Source organism: Rhagoletis pomonella, unplaced genomic scaffold, assembly GCF_013731165.1.
Source record: "Rhagoletis pomonella isolate Grant_MI unplaced genomic scaffold, Rhpom_1.0 Rhpom_scaffold_00006, whole genome shotgun sequence".
NCBI classification, from domain to species: Eukaryota; Metazoa; Arthropoda; class Insecta; order Diptera; family Tephritidae; genus Rhagoletis; species Rhagoletis pomonella.
In genome coordinates, this window is record NW_023458560.1 from 77,022,984 (window position 1) to 77,046,129 (window position 23,146).

The 23,146-nt window shown below is 35.8% G+C and overlaps 2 protein-coding genes across 2 annotated transcripts in view; one reads left to right on the forward strand and one right to left on the reverse strand.

The window, feature by feature from the left end:
• Positions 1 to 23,146, forward strand: part of LOC118741341 (nitric oxide synthase-like) — a 300,680-nt gene that overhangs the window by 183,802 nt on the left and 93,732 nt on the right. The gene's annotated exons all lie outside the window — the stretch shown is intronic.
• On the reverse strand, positions 1,807 to 10,426 carry LOC118741343 (nitric oxide synthase-like). Its single transcript, XM_036473281.1, has 4 exons — positions 10,264 to 10,426; positions 9,041 to 10,183; positions 8,765 to 8,889; positions 1,807 to 2,956 (listed from the first exon to the last, which is right to left on the reverse strand). Exons 1-4 carry the CDS (start codon positions 10,330 to 10,332, stop codon positions 2,818 to 2,820), a joined length of 1,476 nt encoding a protein of 491 aa, XP_036329174.1. The 5' UTR covers positions 10,333 to 10,426; the 3' UTR covers positions 1,807 to 2,817.

Here is a 23,146-nt window from a genome sequence, read left to right on the forward strand (position 1 = left end):
TAAATGCAAGCACGCCGTCTTCAAAAGAGGCACAACTCAAAATTTGTAATTTGAAATTATGCGCTAAAAATGTACACAGAACTTTTATTTACCATTCAGCAAAATCTGGAGAAAACTTTTGTTATAATTTGTTAAAAAACCCTAGATTAGAGTATCCCTTGTCCATATGATTAGCAGGTGCTGACAAATAGTTTTTAACATTTTCTGGCAAACGTGCGATTTTGAGTTGTGCCCCTTTTGAAGATGGTGTGCGATATGTATATATAATTAAAGGCCAAGCTGTTATCATATATTCTACTGAATACTTAAATTCACTTTAATTGCCAAACAATAGAACACAATGCTAAGTAAACTGGAAGTCGACGGGCGGCAAAAAAATTTTATAATCTAATGGCCTTATTCATAAAAAATAAAGTAGGTTTAAAGAGTTTTATAAATTGACGTTTTCATACATTTTTCAATTTATAAACCTTTTATAAAGCTACTTTATTTTTTATGAATAAGACCTTAAAAATATAAAATAGAAGGTTTACTCCTGCGTAGCGCATATTTTAACCTACCTTCGGGAAACTGGCTTTGCACAGCGATGGCACGGGTTCGATCCCTGCTAAAGTCTAGAAAAAAGAAGTCTGATGAGGAAATGTAGTGATCTCCGAAAGAGCTGCTATAACTTTGTTGCTTTTTCGATTTTCCCTGATAAACAATCGTGGTACAAAGCTCAATAACAATATTAATAGAAAAAAAAAAATTTATTTTGTTTATATTTTTATGGACTAAATGAATGGAATATTACCTTAAAGAATTTGCTTGAAGCTTCTTCTAGCCTAGCCCTTGAAAGATTTAAGATGTTTTTTGTATGAACATTCAGCTAGAATTGCATCTTGAAATTTTTTAGCGCTGGTAAACTAGTATTATATAAAGTTACAATAAATATAAGTAAAGACTATACTAAGTGCCTTCACACTTCAATTTAAGACAATTCAATTCATATGTAGATATTTACCCATTTGCCTCGATCGCATTTTAGCATAATTGGCTAAAACAATATCCATAAACAGCAGCCCAAAACCAATACACATGCTGACCACAAGTTTATTGAGCTGTATGTTTGCATTTTCAGGATATCATTGGCACTTACCTCTTTGTTAAATTTTGCAGTGTTCAAGCAAATTCGGAATGGTAATCAAAGCTAATTATCAGGCCTTACCTCTGTGTGTGGCAGGGATGTAGCAGGGATGGAATATTAAATTTTCAAATTTTCAAATTGTGCCTATTTTCGGAAAAAATGTCCGCCCATCGGTGCCGAGTCGAAGGATCTCTTCACTGAAGCGTCATTATCCATGCGAACAACATGAACAATGCCAATGAAAATATGAAATATTTGCCTGCTAAGTTATTTGGGTACTTATAAATTAAATGGAAGTACAATTGTATCCACTTTTTCATCACTGGTGTGAATATATACTTATATACTTACATACATTATAGGTGCATAGCTAGGCTTATCGAAGTTCATACAAAGCATCTGATTGTAAGGACATTTGGTTTATAATTTTTTTGTTAAAATAACTAAGAGTTTAAAAGGTAAATTATAAATAAAATTACAAATATACATTTATGGTTTGTGGCAAGTTTGAAGTGAGAATTTAACAAATTGAGAATGTAGTGTTGTGAGCACTGTTGCCAACTTAGTGCTTTTCGCGCTAAATTTAGTGCTTTTCTTCACCCAAAACGCGAACATTTTTGAGTTTGGTGCTTGGTGCGTTTTTTGGTGCTTTTATTTTTTTTGAGTTTGAAGACACCAATCTGTAAATCTTAAAAAAAAAATCAAAGCTAAATTAATAGCAAACGTAAATGTTTTAGCAACTTTACAAAAATGGAAACAAAATCATAGCACAATGACAATCGTAAGCGAGCATATGTTTTCCCACTATGCGTTCAAATAAGGCACGTTAAAAAGGGAATTCAAATTTCGAAATCATAAGAGACCGCAGTATAGATTTAAAATACCACATAGCTCATGAAACTTCAGTTTTTGTTTTTGCTTTCGTTTGAGAGGAATTGTAGAAAAAATTATGCAAAACGAAGAAATATTTAACTTATGAACAGTCAGAGAAAAATTTAAAATTTTTTCATTTATTTAAATCGGCATCCCTACGAAAAATAATTGTTATGCGCATAAAGTCCATTAATGAGTATTGAATAAAACTTTGGTGCTTTTTTCGAGAAAAAAACGCGATTTTTCTTAGGTGTTAGTGCTTTTTCAAGCTCAAAACTTGGCAACACTGGTTGTGAGTATGTATTCGTATGTGTGTATGTATATGTCTGTATATTTGTATTTGTATTTGCATAAGGTACACATAGTCGGATAGCGTGTGAAGTAATTCGAGCATCGAATTTAATTTAAATACCTAACAACAATACATGTTTGTATGCATACATAACTACATATTTATGTACATAAGTAGATGTAAATGCTTATGCAAATCGAAACTAAGTAGCATTATTTAAAACAATCATTTGTGTATTTGCCTCAAGTGGACAAGTTTTGCAAATATGTATAACAACAGCATAATTTGTAATTGAGTAGTTCAGTGATTGTGTGCCATTAGCATAATTACATAATTACATTTATATATTTTAGTACAATTCGAAGAATCCACGCGAGATAATTTCCAATTTAAGTAATATTTTTTTTCAGTAAGTTTTGTGCTATATTTTATTGTAAACTTTGAATTTTTGATTTTAAGTTTAGAAATTTGAGTAAATTTTGAATTTTAAGCTTTATAATTTTCTCAGGTGTGATTTTACAATGTTTTACGCCAGGGTATACATATGTATGCTTCCTTTACGGCTGTGATGCCATACGTATACGCGCCGTAGCCCGCGATTTGGTATGTATTTCAGCTGTTCGTAGCGTGATGCCGAAAATATCCTCGTGATAACGATTTGCGTCCTTTAGAAAGCAAATAGATAGAAGAAAAAATCAACAATTTTTTTGTGGTTAGTTTGATAATTTTCTGCTCTCGAAATACATATGCGGAAATATTTTTATAGCTTAGTAAGCCACCAGTAAGCGGCAAATAATAATAAGAAGAAGAGTAAGCATACGAAACTCTTAATAAAAAGCTAAAACTAGTTAAGCAAAAATTCTACTTCAGAAATAAGTAAAACGACTATGATGAATTCGAGCCACTAAACTTTTCCCCCGCTTTTATAGAAATCGTTCTTCAAAATTTGGCACTATCGGGGACAAAGCGAAAACGCAAACCACTACCTTTATGTCGCTGGATGGAAAAATTTAAGTGTTTTACAGTGATTGAGTTCACCCTAATCAAGGACAGATATGATCTGTATGCGACTTTTTTTGTTGAAACCTCAATGCCCATTAAAGTAAGATATAGTACTCTCCGATTATCGACGGACCGATTTTGTTCTGCCCTGGAGATTTGAATTCGTTCCCATGAACTTTTACCAAAATAGAACACCTTTTAGTGCCACAAGAAAGGAGCACCGCCCAAGCTGTTAGTGGTACCAAAATCGGCTGGAAATCAGAATATTAGGGAAAATGCCATTCAAATCCTCAAATTAGGGAACCATCCTTCTATGATCACAGTGGCGCACGCTTTACAATTTTCACCCAATAACAAAGTAATCAGCATTACGAAACCTTAGAAACTTTGTATCTAAACAATGAGCTACGAAATAACTTGCATTGAGGGCGTTTAGTGCTAATAGAAATCTTCACTTCCGATACATTATTAGTTTACCATAAATTCTGACCCCTCCTAGAATTGGGAAAACATCTTAATCCGCATAGTAAGACAAAGAAATTGGAATCCATAAAAGATAAACTAAAGAGTAGTCGCAAGTCTTCTATGGTAGCATTGAGGAATAAAATTCTTGAGGTGTTTACATTGCGAAAATTCTTCCGAAGCCTCCATCATTTATTTATACCATCATCCCCAACCCACACATTGGATTTACACAGCTGTTATTCAACCGCTAGTGCTTAGCGGTGCCTTGGAATGGTGGCTAGTGATAAAAAAATAAGTATTTAAAACTGAGGCCTTGTGCATCACACCCGCGAAAGCGCTAAAGAAAATTTTTAACCCCTAATATGACAGTTAACAAAATAGTTATTTGGCCACCAAGGTGAATTTATACAAGGTGGTGTTGTTTGATCAGCTGATTTCTTCACCTTACATGTATGTTGTTTTTGCTTTTACTGATTTGACAACACACCCATTAAAAAAAAAATAACAATACATGTAAACTTTGGGGCGAATTGAGTTTTGACATAACACCCGTAATATAAAAGACATGTGGTTGTTGTTGTTGTATTCCTGCTACCACCTTGTATAAATTCGCTTTGTTTGGCCACAGTAATTAAGGTTAGCTAAGCGGTAAATGAGACCAAGTCGTTCCTCGTAATAGTTTAAAAAAGTAGCTTAAGAAAGGAGCTGAGACTAGTTTGTAGCTAACTATTAACTAACTAGCATTCGACTAGTGGTAACTATTTATTAACTATTTCCGTTGGCCGTTACTAACTACCATTGAAGGGCAATGACCGCAAAATAGTGAAAACTGGTTTCCTCTGCATAAGATGTCAACTAACTTGTAGCTAACTACTCTTGGACACAAAATTTCAAGAAGAAAAACAAAACATTTTTTTTTGTTCATTTACTTTTTTTTATTTATTTATTTACTTTATTTTATTACATTTCATATTCTGCTGTAGGTGGTCCGATATTCGAACACCGTGGGGCATAACTTCAAAATGATAATGTAAAATTTCTATCTTCCTTTTATTTGTCATGAATACGAAAAAGAACCTGCGAAGTTCAGAGAAAAGTGTATTGAAAGTAATTTTTGTGGGGATATTTAAATAGAAACTTGTAAAGAAAAGAAACTCCCGATAATGTGTGCATGGCTCTTGCACGACTTTACTACAAACTTAAAGTTTGTTTTGCCATAGCTAATTGAAAGTTAGTTATTTATCGAACTCCCGCAAAAAATCTAACTAGAAGTTGGTTATTTTAATCAATTGATAATTTTTTTTCTGCAGGGTATATTTCGAGTAAAACGGATGGAAGAAATAATTTCGGTCCGATCGCCACAATTTCCAATTCTGTACGGATGGATCCAAAATAAGTAAAGGGAGGGGGGGGGGGGGGGGGGGGGGGAGAGTGTAGTTATTTAGCCGGGAGCCTCGACTTGAATGGGCACCTAAGCTCCCGCGAAGCAGCCGCTACTGCTTTAGTGGGTGTTATGACAAACTCGGTTTGTGTTCAGCTATGGGTGCCAGGGCACTAGAAATGCAAATTATTGTAGTGTAGTACGTAAAATTTACGTATATTGCGAATAACGTGGGTAAAACTGTCTTATGATTCTAGAGTTATTAATATGTACATATGTATGTATGTATATATTTGTAGCTCATGGCATGTATGTATATATGTATGTATGTATACACAGTTCACATGATAGCCTCTAGAATTGAAATGGTCGCACTTGCAGCATTTAAGTCAAACGCAAAAGTACTTTACCCCCTATTTTAGTCCATCTTGAAACAAATACATACGTACTCCCAAATGTACCTCAAAGCGACTATTTAGTGCACTCATAGTTGCAGTGGTAGTCAACTTACGAGACCTTTATTTTCCATCATCATTTCATTTCAGTACTATTTCGGCATTTCCCTCCTGTTTTACCTTTGTAGATGCTGCAAACTTTACAATCGCAAATGTTTGCACAAAATGTGAAAACTTTACTCACATTTGGCATATTGTGGTTGAGCAGTGCTTGAATGCTCGAGCATAAAATAGTATTTATGCACATTCATAGAAATAGCAGAAGAAAACAAATTTACTAATGTTCCCCTATCCCGACATGTAGATACATTAGGGCGGTTCCCAAATACACAAAATAATTAAATTTTTGTAATTTTCTTGCTGCCACCCTCAGAATTATAAAAATAGAGAAATAAGAAGAGGCATATATTTTAGTTTGAAATCGGTTAATATTTAACCGTGTCGCCGGAACAGTGCGCGCTACCATTCCAGAAGCTCTAAGTTCGAGCCAAGTTTCCGAGCAACATCAAAAAATTATAAAAAGGTGTTTTCTAATAGCGGTTGCCCCTGCAGCCACAAATCGGAGGAGAAGCTCGGCCAAACACTACCATATTGAGCAAGGGCCAATCTATTATTTATTCATAAAAATGAGAATATCTTGTGAAAATGAGCTAATCTAGCAAAATAGGATCTACGACCTAAAATTAAGTTCACACTTTTCGGCAATTTTTGTGTAATTTCGAAACTTGAAAATTTCGCTTCAGTTTATCGGTTATAACAAACTATGTAATAAAATTTAAAGTTAAGTATTCATCATAATTTTATAGTTTGGAGGTTTATAAAGGGAAATTTTTTATGCGATCCAAAATCTCTATTTTTAACGATTTTATAATAATTCAATGAAATAATGTATTTTCCCCATATAAAATACATACGTACATAAATATATGGGAAACTTCAAAACCTGGTGGCCTAGTTAAAAAAATATTACATTACCATTACATAATAAATAAAAAATCGGTTCTCCTTATTTTTAATATTGCTCAGTTTAGGAGATTGGCTGAAAAATAAAATATTTTAGACCAGCCTAATGTACATACATACATGTCTAGAATCACAAAATAAAACACGTTCATACACATGTTTGCATATATTTTATCCTAAACATATGTATGTATGGATGTGTTAACTAACGCACATCAGTCAACGGAATCGCCATTCACCAAAACATAAAGAAACTACTCGTCGTAGCATTAAAAAACAAAGAACTGGCGTAAACTCTACGCTGCATGCCTCATACACACATACATGCATATATACACATTTTAAACATCACTCAGTCACATCCGCCCTGCAGGGAAACCGCGGACTAGTGAATCAAATTTCTAGTTCCGAACTAGGTCTTTATCCCCAAAAAGGAACTAGTCCGATAGGAACTAGATCCCCACCTGTCCAAAATCGGCGAAAAGTGGTACTTTTAAGAAACAAATTTTTTCAGTTTTTTTTACTACAGATCTATATCTAAAGTGACGCATTTAGAAATGGTTCGGAACTATAGAAAAAGGGATGCAGAACGAACTAGATCCTATTTGTCGAATTTAGAACTATTTTGGAACTATCGAATAAGGGATGCAGCGGAGGGTTGTTTACTTTACATAGATATGTGTTCGGCGGCTTTTTCGTTCAAATACGCTTTTATTCTGTGCTTCGCAGATGCTATTTCATAGTTTGGTAATACAAAACAAAGCTTTGTGTTAACATATTAACATCTTGGGGCCATCTGGAATCTAACCAATAACAGCGAGCACCTCTGCAAAGTCAGATACAGCAAGGTATGTAAACCTACATTTCTTACAATCATTCAAACAAATTTAATTTCAAATTGAAAAAACGTTTATTTGAAAGTAATGTAAAATCGCACACGGAAGAACCGAAAAGATTGAAAAATCATGATACTTTTTTCTTTCGTCTGTCGATTTTTGAACTGGTTCGGAACTATAGAATTTAGGACTAGTTCGGAACTATCGAAAAAGGGATGCAGCGGGGGGCAATTGACACTTCCTAGGACATCGCCATGTTAAATTCGCCAGTTGCTTGCATGCAAAAGAGATTTATCGCGAACCAGTACTGGGTCTAAATGTACTAGAAGCGCCCCAGTTCAGAACTAGAGATTTTCCCCACAGGGCGCGCAAACACCCACTTTTGCAGATTCCCTCTTACATACATATGTACGCGTGTTATTTTTTCCTCGCCTTCGCATACACTGCATTCTTGAAAGCATTTCAACAATTCACGTGCTTGCATGCGTACTTACTTTTGTGTTTTTGACTTACCCGCAGTGTTAGCATAAATGTCTCAACTTCAGTTTCTGGTTTTTGCTCTTTTGCGGCAATGCATTTCCTGCAAAGAAAAAAAATAAATAAAAGAAAAATAAACTATTTGAGAATTACGAAGTTAAAAGCGTAATACATGTCAAAGGTGTGAATTCAGTAGTTCGACATACATAGATACATATGTACACGCAGAACGTGTAAATGTACACTTAATGGCTGTAAAGTTATTCGCTTGAGAAAATTTAAAGAGTTATTTACCCTCGGCTGAGGTGAAACTTGCACAGAAAACAGTAGCGATTTAGCGAACAATAGTGTCAGTGAGTGGCAGGCTGCAAACAGGTTGGCAACTCTGGCGTAAGTTCTTCAGCGCCACTTGATAGCATTTATTTGTAACAAAGTGATGTTTTGCGAAGGCACTCGTATACGATGCGGACTTTTTGATTTTGCAGATTTAACCTTGCAAGTGCTTTCATGTTGAACAGATGGAAATACATACATATGTACGTAGAACCTAGTACGTTAACGGAATCCATATCCACATAAATATTTGGTATTGTATATATATGTACAATATACATACAAAATCGAATCACCATTAAAATATTTCACGAATAAATATTTTATTAAACTCTTTGGCATGTTAAAATATTTAGAAGTCAACACCAAATCACGACAATGATCTTCTAAGAAATCTGCATCGAAATTAGGTTCCACGACTTGCTACTTGGGTCCGACTGAGCTTCCAAAGGGCACGGGAAGCTTGTCAGCCAATGAAAGCTTTCATAAAAAAATAATTCATATTCTGGTAAGCACGCTCACTTGGCGCATACATACATTTTTTTTGTTTATCGTACTTACCTAATCGTTTGGTAAACATGCTCGGCCATAGTGACGTCACCGCAAACATAAATGTGACCTTGCTCCTCAACAATCAGCTTATACAGTGAATCGAATTCCTTTTCAATCAAGTCCTGGACGTAAGTCTGAAAATGAAGAAGAAAATGAAGGGAAATTAAATAAAATTAATACCGCTAAGCCATCAACAGCAGCGGTCAGCAGGAAAAGTGGAACGGCGCTAAATTAAGTAATTCAAAAATAAGTATGTATCCAATCTTTTTGGTTGCTAAGGCTGACCTTCGGTATGTTGGGCTCCCGTGAGAGTGCCAAGAAGACGCGATCTAACATTTTATCACGCACCAGTTGCGCCTTCTCCTCTGCATACAGATCCACATCGCGATTGCGACAGCCGAAAAAGAGCCAAACTTTGGGCAGCGCCATATCGGCGTTCATTTCACGTAACATTTCGAACTCCTGCCAGAAGGAACGGAAGGGCGCAATGCCCGTACCTGGACCAATCAGCACAATCGGACGTGCATGCTCGGCGGATAGATGGAAACTCGGCGCGCTGCGCACAAACATATGCAGCTCGTCGGACTCGTGCAGATTGGCCAGGTAATTGGAGCAGACGCCATAACGCTCATCACCAATGCCATCCTCGCAGCGATAGCGTACAATGGCCACTGTCAGATGTATCTCGTTGTTGACTTTGCGCGGCGACGACGAAATCGAATAGAAACGCGCTTGCAGCGGCATTAAGTTGACCAGCACCAGCGTGGCGGGTGGCTTACAAGAGGGAAACTCCTCCAACACTTCGAGCAAATGTGGCAGTCGCCAATGCCGCCAATCCTCGTATGCGGACGAATCGTTGGCCAGCAGCTGCAAACGCTCCTTGTCCTGATTATCATCACAAAATCCAGAGAGCAGTGTGAGCATTTGACGCGTCGGCGGCGTGGTTACATCGAAGAAACGCAACAGCAAATTGCGCATTGAGTCAGGTGGCACTTTGTCGTGTGATTCCCACAACTTGAAAATACCGTTTGAGGTGTGCTTTTCTTTTAGCAGCTGCAGTTGCAGTACTTCGTCCACATCTTCCACACCAGTAAGCCGCTTTAAGACGCCATCAACAATTTCTGCACGATTAGCGGGAAATATGCCAACATGGTCGCCGGGCTCATACTCCAAGCCGGGTGCGTTGATCTTCAAAAGTATGGTGGTCTTCTCGCCATTACCAATGTTCGTGAGATTAAACGGCGTCTCTTTGATTTGACAGCAATAGACTTTCTTGTTGTGAAACTTGGACAACAACTCCTCGAGCGTGCCACGCGTCTTTGAAGGTACCAAACGAACTGTATTCACAGTGAGCGAGTCATTTTGTAAAGCCAGCGAGGCATCCGATAGACTTTCCTCCGGATCCAGACAGAAAGTTTCACAAGCGAGCTGCAAGCAGAGGATTATTTTAAAATTAATTTGCTTACCGCGGAATTAGCCGTATTAAAGGAAAGCGCGAACGAACCTACCTTAAACACCTCCGGTGCCCATTTACGGAAAGACTGTTCTTGTCCGCACATTTCATCGCCGTAAGCCATCTTCAACAGACGCTCACCGCCTAACTCGCCGAGTATATTGTCGACATATTGGCCAAAGGCGCAAAAGTTGGGATAGGCAGAGGAGCCCAAAGCAAACACAGCGAATCTGAAAGTGAGAAGGGATCGGTATAACAATTTCAGCAGGCATGCAGTGTGTAGAATTTATAGGAGCAAATGGCGATTATGTACCCTCAAGAGCAAAAACAGAGAAAATATATAAGACGAAGTCTTAAATATTGTTTCAATATCTAAAACTTACATATAGATATTTAAACAAATAAATAAATAAAATTGTTCTAACGATAAGTCAGAGCCATCCGCAGAAAAAATTATTGGGAACCACTGTTCTAATCGTAATACTAACTGATTAATATACACTGAAGCGGTCGTATTTTTGAGTAATAATATCTCTGGCATGTTACAATTGATGACAAATTTTTAGTTGGAAATACGCACTTTAAAACCGACGGGCTCGGGCCTCAGCTGTCACACTATTTTAACAGGTACTCTTAAACTATATTCACACTACAACTTAAATAACTTTGTTTCGATCAAATTACTCCACATAAACCAAGTGCGTTCACATTTTCTTTCACAATGCTATAGCACGTGTATGTACGTGTGTGTGTTGTTTGTACTTGATTTCAAAAAACAAAAAAAAAACAAATGATTGCATGCATTTAGGCATTTTTTCAAATTTCCTCAACAGCGGGGCTAAAATAAACGAAAAATCTTTTTTTTCCTCATATTGATTTTTTTTTGATTTGGTTCTTGATTTATGATAAACTATTTCATTTCTATTTAATTTATTGACACTATTTGCACCGGATTTTCCAGTTTTGGACCACTGTGCTACATGTGTTATGAATGTCGCAACGTTGCGATAGTTTGAGAATAATTTTCTACATAAAAGCATGTTCACATTGTCGCAATTTACGGCTCATTGGTAATTTATAAGCAAATCATGCTGAAACCAAGTCATTTCGCTTGTAAAATCTGTCAATAAATTAAATAGAAGTGAGATAAATTATCATAAATCCAGAACCAACTGAAGACAGAAAAAGTTTTTTTTTCATTTATTTTAGCCCCCGCTGTTTGGGAAATATGAAAAACTGCTTAAAGGCATACAATCATATTATTTATAAGTTATCAATAACAAGCAGCCAGTGACTTTTACTTTTAAAAATTATCAATATAAATCGGTCACTGATTTTTATCTTTAGAATATGGTTTATAAATAAAAGTCTTCAATAACCGTTATCTAAGACATACAATACAAACATCAAAAGTAACTGTTATTTGCAGATTATTTAGATACAAATTAAAAATAATTGTTATTTTTGATTTATAACATAAAAATCAGAAATAACTGTTATTTAGGGCGTAATTAAATAAAAGTATAAAAATAATTGCTGAAGAGCGATTTTTATAATAAAAGTTGTAACTGTTACGGTCTCTGATTAAAACACAAGATCTTAGTGTTTTAATTAATTTTTCAAAATTGACCCCGAAACGACAAAACATTAAATTAGAAATTTTATAGATGCAGTTTTATAGCTCATTAAATTTTAGTAAGTAGTAAATTTTAGTTTTAGTAGTATAAATATTAAAAATCAACGCGAACTCTTTGCCACTTGTAACACACTAAAAAAAAAAAATATTTTGATTATGATTAATGATGGTTTTTGCCACTTTTCTACTTGTAACTTTGGCCGGCTTGAGTTAAATTTTTGCATTTTGTTGAATTTTTTTTAAACATTTACAATTTGTCTTGTGCAATTTTTTTCGTTATAGGGAACCCTAATTGTTTTCAACTAGTTTTTATTATGTAGCATTTATTAATAGGAGCAGGAGAATCGATTTTCTTCAAAATTGCTCATTTCTCTGCACATTGCACTAAAAACTGTAATAAAAACCAAAAAAATTGGGCTTTGCCCATCTCTTTTAAATTTCATTAGCTTTCATTTAATTAATTTTATCAAATCGATTGAAAAACGAAGGCTGTCGACTATTTTGAACAGTTAATTCAAATTTTTGACCACTGTGCGTCGGCAGCTTGTCGACGCCAACAAAGCGTTTAGATAGTAAAGAAAAACTAATAATTCGAGAATAGTGGATAGAGAAAAAAGTAAAAAAACAAGTAATTTTTTGCAAAAAAAACACCGGCTTAAAATATATATACATATATATATTTCATGATCCAATGATCGGATCTAAACCAGATTAGTCTCTGAGAGACTCTACCTTTCCGATGCAAAAAGAATCGAAATCGAAAATCATAAACACAAAAAAAAAATATTCCGACGAACTGATAACCTCCTCCTTTTTTGTAAGTCGGTTAAAAACAAGCAATACGATGGAGGGTTCAAGAATTTTACAAAACAAGTAATTTTTAAGCAAAAAACAAAACCGGCTTCAATTCTCATAAAAAATTTAAGATTATCGTTAATCTCTTCATGATCTAATAATCGGATTTAAACCAAATTAGAATGGAACCACCCGCGAGGTGACACCTTTCCTTTCAAAAATAATAATAATTATAATAAACAATTATAGAAATCGGTTAACGGTATGCGGCCCATTATTTATTACAAAGTATAGTTTATTTTTATTTTTTAAATCCAATTTAAAATTTTGCGCAATATTAAAAAAAAAACAGCTTTTGTAACAATTTCCAGCTTTTTAATAAGATTTACCTGAAATATTTTGAGTATTCAGTTTTACATGCCATCCAGCTTAAGTACAATAAAGTGGAAGTTTGAAATAGCTAGGACTTACCGTTGATTTTTAGCACTTTTTGGCATCTTTTTGCACTTTGTCGTGCCAAAATTTAATGGGCTAGAAATACCATACCTTTCTAAGAAATCTAAATAAAAAGCTAATAATTTCTAAGAAGAGTTTATTGAACTTATTTTAAATATGCAACAAAGTTTGAAACTTGGCTTTGGTTAACGAATAAACTACATTTTTATAAAAAAGTTACTGACACTACAAAAATAAAATACCAAAACTTGTCAATATATGGTCCACTTATAAATTTGGCACGGGCTAAACTAGGTCTACCTTACATGCGATACATCCGTCCAACGCGGAACAACTTGAACATTTTTTAGAAGTGCACTGTAGTACACATAAATATTCATGATGGGATCTAAATACTAGTTTATGCTATCGCTTGTAGGTCGAACTAGTTTGGCTTAGGCAAAACTAGTGGGTCCTTAAATCGGATTTGGCCGTCAAAATATATTTAATTACATACATAGGTAGATGAAGTAATTACTTGTTTAGGAAGCCAACTGTTGAAACAAGTATGTAACACTATTTTGTGCGCAAAGAAAACATTATTTTAAATAATGAAAACTTTTTCTTTGCTTTATTTTATTTAATTTAAATTATTTTGTTTTCGTGCCCATTTGCCATTGAAATTTATCTCCTCTTCAAACACATTTTTTTGGAACAAACTTTATGCTTAAAGGGCAGATAAATTTTAAAAATGTACTTGAGAAAACGGCCCTTAGTATAATAATTTTTTCATATACATATTTTCTTTGCTTATTTTTTTGTATAATTTCCATTCTATTTTTTATTTATTTTTTTACTTATTTTATTTTACTGTGTTTTCATGTACTATCTATACTTATATACGTACACAGCTAATCGAATAGGTATCTCAAATAAATCGAATGTTGATAATTTTTTTTGAATTATGCACAGCACATGCCCCACAATCTCTCAATGGTTACGAAGACACTCCTCTGTAATATTTAAGCCATTTAGGCCGAACTACTTTTAGTCAACTCGTTAGTCAGTGCTCGACCATTAAAATGTTAAGTACAATATTAGTTTGCAAAATTTTCCTATTTTTTGTGCAACTTGCTCATCAAAAAGCAGTCTTAGCGCAGGAAGCACCTCTCACAGAAACTTCACTTGGCAGGATTCGCGGCAGTGTACTGACTTCGCGTAAAGGACGTGATATCTATGCCTACCGCGGCATATATTATGCCGAGGCGCCGACCGGATCACGGCGATTTGCGGCACCTGAGCCAGTCCAGCCATGGAACGATACGTTAGATGCGTTAGCGGATGGTCCGATGTGCCCACAGGAGCTTACAGGCGCTTTAATGGACGAAGACTGTTTGTCTCTGAATGTTTACACCACAAATGAGACGGCATCAAATCCAGTGGTGTTTTACATACATGGTGGTGCCAATAAAGTTGGTAGTCCAAATAGTGAGAGCGCCGCTGGACCGCAGTATTTGCTCGATGAGAATGTAGTGCTAGTGAGCGTTTTCTTTCGTATCGGCCCGTTTGGGTTCCTTAGTACAGGCACCGAAGAAGCGCCCGGGAATTACGGTTATTTGGATCAAGTATTGGCACTCAAGTGGGTGAACAAACATATTCAGAACTTCGGTGGAGACCCCAATAGAGTCACACTAATCGGAATGAGTGCTGGGAGCTTTGCGGTCAGTTTGCATTTGGTGTCGCCGTTGTCAGCGGGTCTCTTTCACGGTGCCATAGCAATGAGTTGCAGTACAACAAATCACCACATTATAGACAATGCATATTGGAGCCGAAAGCTCGCATATGATCTCGGCTGTCCCATGTATGAGGCTAAATATTTAGTAAATTGCTTAAGGCAGATTAGTTGGGAAGAGATAGTTAACGCGACGGTGAGGTGGGATACTTATGGACTGCTAAATACAAAGTGGAACTATGAAATTGACGGCAATTTTGTGTTGGAGCATCCTAGCGAGGCTATACGCGGAAACAGATTTAATCGTGTGCCAATTATAACTGGCGTGACCCGAGATGAACTCGATTTCAACCCACAAAGTAAGTCCACACATCAGTTACACCCTCTACAAAATAAGCATTTACATTAGACCGTACAAGAAAAAAAGTTCGCCGTACACCTTCGAATCTAAAGTATATTCTTACATGGCAATTATGAAAATAAAATTTTTTTGGCCAAACGTAGGTGTCGCCGGTTTTCTTATTCAAAGTTCATTGACCTCAAGTACCTCGTTCTAGTACTTACTCACTAGATCTCAGTTCAGCCTAACGTACCACCCTAATGTCAGTTAATTAAAGGTGAACAAAAATTATTAAACTTTAACTAAGGAAATATTTCGCTTATTCCAGTAGAACCATTTATTAAAAAATGTGGGGCAACCCATGTACAATAGAAATTTTTTTGGACATTGCCTTTCAAAAGTATTTTAAGCTCTACCCAGAATTACAGCGGTCGGCGTTAAGTGAACAGCGGAACAGTTACCGCACTGAAATCCGTCAGAGTAAACACAATTGCGGCGCACGACGGCTACCGTCAGTTGTCATTTTGATTTGAAAATTATCATTGAAATTGAATATTTTTTCGTTACGTGCATGTATGTAGATTTGCTGTCATTAAAAATGGATGAAAACATTGGCAAACTTGTGAAAATAATAAAAATTACTACAATCAACATTGGGCCGTCCCCGCTGGGCGGTAAAAATATAAATAAATTTAAAGCAACCGAAAAACGACGGCGGTAAAAACGCTGCCGCTGCAATTATGATCCATTCCATATGCCTTTGTGAGTTTTAGTTTTGACAGCGGTTAAACGTCGACCGCTTTACCGTCGTTCGCTACAATTCTGGGTAGAGCTTTAGACTCAACGGTGTAGGGCGAAGGTATTTTTGTTTGCTTGTAAGACCGTAAATACCTATGTATATACATATATAGTTATTTTAAAAATTGTGGGGATAACATTTTGAATTTTCTTATTTAGCAGACACATCTTGATGTGACCCGTTCGATAAATTTCTTTGGTTCTTTGTGTGATAAGACCAATAAGAAGAAATGTGATACAAACAGCAGAGCAGTTGTGATCTTACACGAAAGTCGAATATGAAAAGGAACTTAGGGACTAAATAACATTAACACCTCCAATAATGTGAACTTGAGGATCAAACACTTGCCTATAAATTATTTCATCACGGCCATAGTTTTTGCTTTTCTTAGATCGCTCTTAAATCGAAGCTCTAGTATCCGCAAAGCTGGCCTCTAATGGTTGTTTTGCCACCCTCACTTAAGGATAATTGACAGCAAGCTACTTCTCTTAAGTACATTCAACTCTGAAAAAGAGAGTATTGATTTAACCTGTTACCCCTCTATTCCGATTGAAATATACTTCAACTACCTAGGCATGGGTGAAAACAGGTGCGAACAGGGGAAAAATAATGGCGATCCTTCTTTATCAGTAAAATCTTATCGCGATATCTCTTCTCTAATTTAACTGCAAAATATTCGCCAATTTAAAAATGTTCTTAAAATTATTGTAGTTCTTATGATAAGGTTTCATATATTTTTAGTTAAAATAATCTAGGCTTAGGAAAATTTGTTCTAAAGCAAGTTATTTTATTTATGGATAATTTTATAAGCCGAGAGGAATTGTGTGATACTTATCTAAGGAGCTTTCGAGTATTGCACCAGATTGCGACAACTTAATCACCCACAATTGTGTTATTTTTTGCAGAAATAGAAAATGACACCGATCTGCTCGCTGATTTCAATATAAACTTTGGTCTTTATGCAAAGGAGTTCTTTGAATTCGACAGCACCGGCAACGATGATGAGCGTGCGAAGAGTTTGCGACAATTCTATTACAATGACACCATCATAAACCAAAATAATCTCCTCGGTCTCGGTCAAATCCTATCTGACGCTCTTATCGGACATGGCGTACATAGACTGGTGCAGCTGGCAAAAGATCACACGAATGTCTATTATTACCGTTTCGATTACGTTGGTAAAAAGTCTTCGTATACAGATAGGGCTGGAAACCCGCTTGGTAAGTACAAAAGGCGCGAAGAAATATTTGACTAACATTTTTTTTTAATGCATAAAAAAAAACACAGGCATCGCTCATGGGGATGACCTTCTCTATGTTTTTAAACGCAGAAACTTCGAAGTGGATTCTGAAGATATTTTTATGGTCGAACGAATGACGAACTTATATGCCTCATTCGCTGCCAATGGGTGAGTAAAATTCAGCTAGGCCAAGCAAAAGTTTGCAACAAAAACTCTTTTTTCCCCTCCCAGCTCACCACCAGTTGTAGAGAACGTTACTTGGCTACCTTTTGCTGCCAATAATACCGTTGTCCTTTATATGAACACGACTCCATCTACGGGCGATCCCTTCTATGTGGACCGCTATGCTTTGTGGGATACAGTGTTTCCGCTTGCGGAAAGTAGCGCTGGCGTACAGCTTCCTGCCGTAGTGCTGCTGGCATTTGCAGCTGCATGGAATATTTTATTTTAAGCAATTCGTTTTAAGTAAAGATTTGTGAAATTTTTAGTCAGTTTGAATAACAAAAAAAAAATAGAACCTTCTTTAAGATAGATAAATTATAAATTTCATAAAAGTTTTTTATTTCCAACAAATTTTATATCTATCTTAAGTGTTAAAAATAAGGCCGATGATATACATATGAACGTACACACTGTACATTTAAAAATATTAACGATATTTCGCAAAAAATATACAAATTCGTGTGTACATGTGAATCCATTTGTAAAGCTGGGAATTTTTCCCAACGAGCATTTGCGGCACGACGCTAGAGTTGTCGACGTCTTTCCAACCGTACTTTTTGTTATCATCCGTAAGCAACTGGGCTCTTGGAATTTTGTACTGCTTAATGTGAAGCTCCTTTTTCGGAATTTGACGAACCGTTTCACAACCAATGCTAGTTTTGCGGGCAATTTTTCTTATTGAAAGCCTTGAATTTCGCAGAACTCGCTTTTTAATTATTTGGCGGTTCTTCCACGTCCTGTATGATTACCTTCATGGCCAAGTTTATTCAACCGCTGAATTTCTTTGGAAATCGTATGACGATGAACTTTGAGCAACCGAACAATTTTACATTGTCTTATTCCTTGGCGATGCAATTCCTAAATAGCACCTCGGCGTACTAAGGCAATTTTTGCTTCGTAATTTTTTCCTCCTCTGTTATTCCTAAAATGAATCACTGTGCGGTTTATGGCTACTCAAATGCCTTCGAAAACAGGAGATTTAATTAGGCTACGTACAGTGTGTAAATCAAATTTAATCGAGATCGGTGAAGAAGTTTTTGAGACACACATATATGATATGAGTGGGCGGTACTACACCAATTTTTTGCAAAAGAGTCATTGAATATGCATATCCATTTTGAATGAATATTGATAAATTCCTTAGCCACGCTGCTCAAAAAATCTGAAAGTCCAATTTTTATGCAATTTCATTAGGTGAGATAACAATTTATTCGCAAATAATTATTCTTTTAGTTCAATACTACACATTTTTTTCAACTTTCATAGAAATTTTTTAAATTAGGGAAGGTCAAACTAGAAAAAATTAAGAAAAATAGGGGCTTATCAAAGTTTATCCAATGAAAACTCCCCACAAGCTAATTTTAACTATATATTGTTATACATAATTTCAAAGTTCTATAAATCTCTTTTGCAAAACATTGCTTTGCTTTTGAAAATCGGAGGATAAATAGTCAAGCTCTTAATAGACAAGTGCACCAAGTCCGAACATAACAGTTGTTTTAAAATAATAAAAATAATAATAATAGTATAAATGGAATGATAAAAATGGACCGTTCAGGAACTAAAAGAAATCTATTTTCATATTATACTCGACCCTATACTGGAACCTACACTAAGTTTTGTTTCGGGTGCATTTCGTCCTTTTTATTTATTTATTTTTTATTTTTTGTAGCGCTGTGTTATGAAATTACCATTTTTTAAGTTAATTTTTGTTATATACCTACGAGTATTGTATTGTATAAGTAGTCAATATACCATAAGTACTACACATTGATCGCTGCTTGAGGTAATTAACAAAAGCAGACAAAATTAAGTGCAAATTTTGGAACAATTTTAATTAGTCGTGAAAAGATTTAAAAAAAAACGACTCGGTGAAGAACAAGCTAATTTACCAGATTTATTCTTCCTTATATTGCACAATAGTTTTTGCAAGAACAGTGGTTTAAATGGTACGTTTTTAAAGCACTCTTTAATTTTGCACAGAAAAGGTTTTCATTCCATTCCACTGTACGTACTTCACTACATAAAAGTGAAGTATAATAAATAAAGCAATCACATTTATGAATGATAAGATTTTTAAGTAGCCGAAAATAGTTATAAATGAAACCTGAGTAACTGAAATTTGATTAGTCCACTTCCCTCTGTCTGGGTAATAATAAATTATATTTTTTTTCAATTGGTTGATACTTACTTTTGAATTGAAAATAGTGGTTTGATTACTGATATAAATAAGAGTAAATACGTGCTTGATTTGACAAAAGATAAATCACATATTTCACACGCAAAGAGAGCTTTCGAGTCTAAAGAGCAGCAACGATTATGTTTGAAATTTCAACTCAATCAGCCAATATATTTCTTATTACTCGGAGTACCATCAGCGGCACTGATTTTTATTTTTTAATTTTTAATTGTAAAAATCAATTTTAATAATTATTTTTTGAGTTTTATTTTTTGCTCGGAAAATAAAACTTAATTTTTCCCTAATCTGGCCGAACTCACTTGAGAAGGCTGTACTAAATAGCTAAGTAGTTGGAGCGCCTTTGACGGGCTGCCTTAATGGGTCTTAGTGGGGCACTACGGCACTGACTCAAGAGTTTTCAGCATAGTTTACAAACAATTTGTGATATCCACGGCTAGTACTCGTTGCCAAATTTCGATTTGAAGAACGAAAAATTAGCACTTCATATAAAATCTCTTGTAGCTTTAGGAACAAAATACATTAGGGTCATTGAGATAACTTCTATGCGATGAAATCTCTTGACATTAAAATCAATTTATTTCTAGAAACGTACCGATAAGACTTGAAGTCTACAAAAATGAACTGATTGCAAACAATATCAAATATTTTTGTTGTTGTTCACCTTTCAAAGTTATGCAATGAATCAAATACTTATCTGGAACAAATCAATTAAAGAGAATTTCCAAATACAACAGCATTCCCTCCTCTTCCTCAAAGATCAAACTATCCAACAGGTACTGGCCAGAAACTGCCCAATATAATCTAATCTACAATTATTTAGTCGCTTAGCTTGTAATCAAGCCGTTAGTTAGTGTCCGGCCATCGCAATGGTGGGTATAATTTTGCTTTGCAATTTTTTGCTATTTTCCGCGCAATTCTTAGACCAACAAGCAGTCACAGCGCAAGAAGCTCCTCTCATAGAAACTTCACTTGGTACGATACGCGGCAGTGTACTGACCACCCGTAAAGGACGAGATATCTACGCCTATCGCGGTATATATTATGCCGAAGCGCCTATCGGATCCCGACGATTTGCGGCACCTCAGCCAGTGCAACCATGGAATGGCACGCTAGATGCCTTAGCGGATGGTCCGATGTGCCCACAGCAGCTAACAGGCGCGTTAATGGACGAAGACTGTCTGTCACTGAACGTTTACACCAGGAATGAGACGACATCAAATCCAGTGATTGTTTACATACACGGTGGTGCCAATAGCTATGGAAGTGCAAATAGTGAATACGACGCTGGGCCGCAGTATTTGCTCGATGAGAATGTAGTGCTAGTGAGCGTTTTCTTTCGTATCGGCCCGTTTGGATTCCTAAGTACAGGCGCCGCAGAGGCGCTCGGAAACTACGGTCATTTAGATCAAGTTTTGGCACTCAAGTGGGTAAACGAACATATTCAGAACTTTGGTGGGGATCCAAAAAGGGTCACACTCCTCGGTCAGAGTGCTGGAGGTTTTGCAGTAACTCTGCATATGGCATCGCCGTTATCGGCAGGTCTCTTCCACGGTGTCATCGCGATGAGTGGAAGTTCGACAAGTGAATATAATCTAGACAATGTATATTGGAGCCGAAAACTCGCTCATGATCTTGGATGTCCCAAGTACGAAACTAAATATTTACTGAATTGCTTAAGGCAGATTAGTTGGGAAGTGATAGTTAATGCGACCGTGAGATGGGAGAACTATGGATTGGTAAATTCTAAGTGGAACTGTGAAATTGACGGCAATTTTATATTGGAACATCCTAGCGAGGCAATAGGTGGAAACAGGTTTAATCGTGTGCCAATCATGACTGGTGTTACTCGAGATGAATTCGATTTCCATCCACAGGGTAAGTATACGTTTCGTTTTGAAACCCAAAGATATTTTTGAACATAATGTACATATTCTATATACGGTGGCGAAACAGAAGATTTTCTTTTTTTTTCCTTATTTAAAAATGGGTTTTTTTATTTTTATTTTTTTAGAATTCTTTTCTTTGTATGTGATTTTGTAGTTCCTTAAATTTTAGTACATTCAGGTGCAAGTCTAAAGTAGCTAGGCTTTACCGTTGATTTTTAGCATTTTTTTTACGTACTTTCTATCATGCAAAGTATGTTTTGGAAAAATGAGCAACACTTCCGCAAAAAAAATTTCCAAAAATCTATGTTAAGTCCTACCTACTTCCAACTTTCACTTTATCATTTACTAAAATTGAATGGGCTATAAATCTGCATACTCAGTATTCTTCTAAAAAATCCAATTAAAAAGCTCCAAACTTTGATGGAAATTTGTTGAATTTTCATAATTTGTGTACAAAGTTTTAAATTATGACTTACATGACCTTTGTTAGATAACGAGCTACACTTTTATAAAAAACAATAAATAATAAATAACCGAAGGGGCAATGCTAACATATTTCTTCCCTAAATTGCGTTCTTTTTTTGTAGTATTAGAAGGTAATACCGACCTGCTTGCTGACATCGATAAGAACTTTGGACTTTATGCAAGGGAGTTCCTTGAATTCAATAGCACCGGCAACGATGATGAGCGAGCGAAGAGCATACGTCAGTTCTATTACAATGACACCATCATAGACCCTAATAATCTGCTCGGACTCGGCCAAATCTTTTCGGATTCTCTTATCGGGCGTGGCGTGCATAGGCTGGTGCAGCTGGCAAAAGATCATACGAATGTCTATTACTATCGCTTTGACTACGTTGGCGAAAAGTCACTGTTTCCAGATGGAGCTGGAAACACGCAAGGTAAGTGCAGAAAACAGGGAGAGATTGTTACCATTATTTTTCTTTTCATTTAAAAAACGCAGGCGTCGGTCATGGGGATGATCTTTTTTATGTTTTGAAACGCAGAAACTTCGAAGTGAACGAAAATTCCACAGATATTTTTATGGTCGAACGAATGGCTAATTTGTTTGCCTCATTCGCCGCAAATGGGTGAGTAAAACTTAGCTCAATGAAGCATAATTTCACAAATAAAAAACTTTTTTTCCACAGCTCACCACCAGCTATAGATAACATTACTTGGTCGCCATATACTGGCAATAATACCGTTGTTATGTACATCAACTCGAATTCATCTATGGGCAATCCCTTCAATGTGGACCGCTATGCTCTATGGGATAAATTGTTTCCGCTTACGGAAAGTAGTGCTGGTATACAGCTTCCTGCCGTAGCGCTACTGGCGTTTGCAGCTGCATGGAATATTTTATTTTAAGCAGTTCGGTTAAGTAAAGGTGGTGCAAAAGTGTGGTGGCTGACTTCGAAAAGGAAGTTATTTATTGTTTGGACACGAGTACTCATTAAATTTTGCATTTTCGAAACTATAAAAATAAAAAAATACTTCTTCTATCACAGCCAAAATTGTATACCAAAACGCCTCGAAAAACGCAGCTGCGATCGCCGATATGTGCTGAGTCCCTGACTTGTCTGTGTTTCGGGAAATAAGTTATTCACGAATGTTGCAAGCGCTCTTTAAACCTAATACTAATTGGACTAT

Excerpts from the sequence above, each read along its gene's own strand:
- LOC118741343 (XM_036473281.1), bottom strand. The coding sequence starts at position 10,332 with ATGGCTTACGGCGATGAAATGTGCGGACAAGAACAGTCTTTCCGTAAA. Across the intron at positions 8,890-9,040 it reads GGGAGCCCAACATACCGAAG|ACTTACGTCCAGGACTTGAT; the intron begins GTCAGCCTTAGC and ends CTTCATTTTCAG. Across the intron at positions 2,957-8,764 it reads CATGTTTACCAAACGATTAG|GACGCAAATCGTTATCACGA; the intron begins GTAAGTACGATA and ends TGCTTTCTAAAG.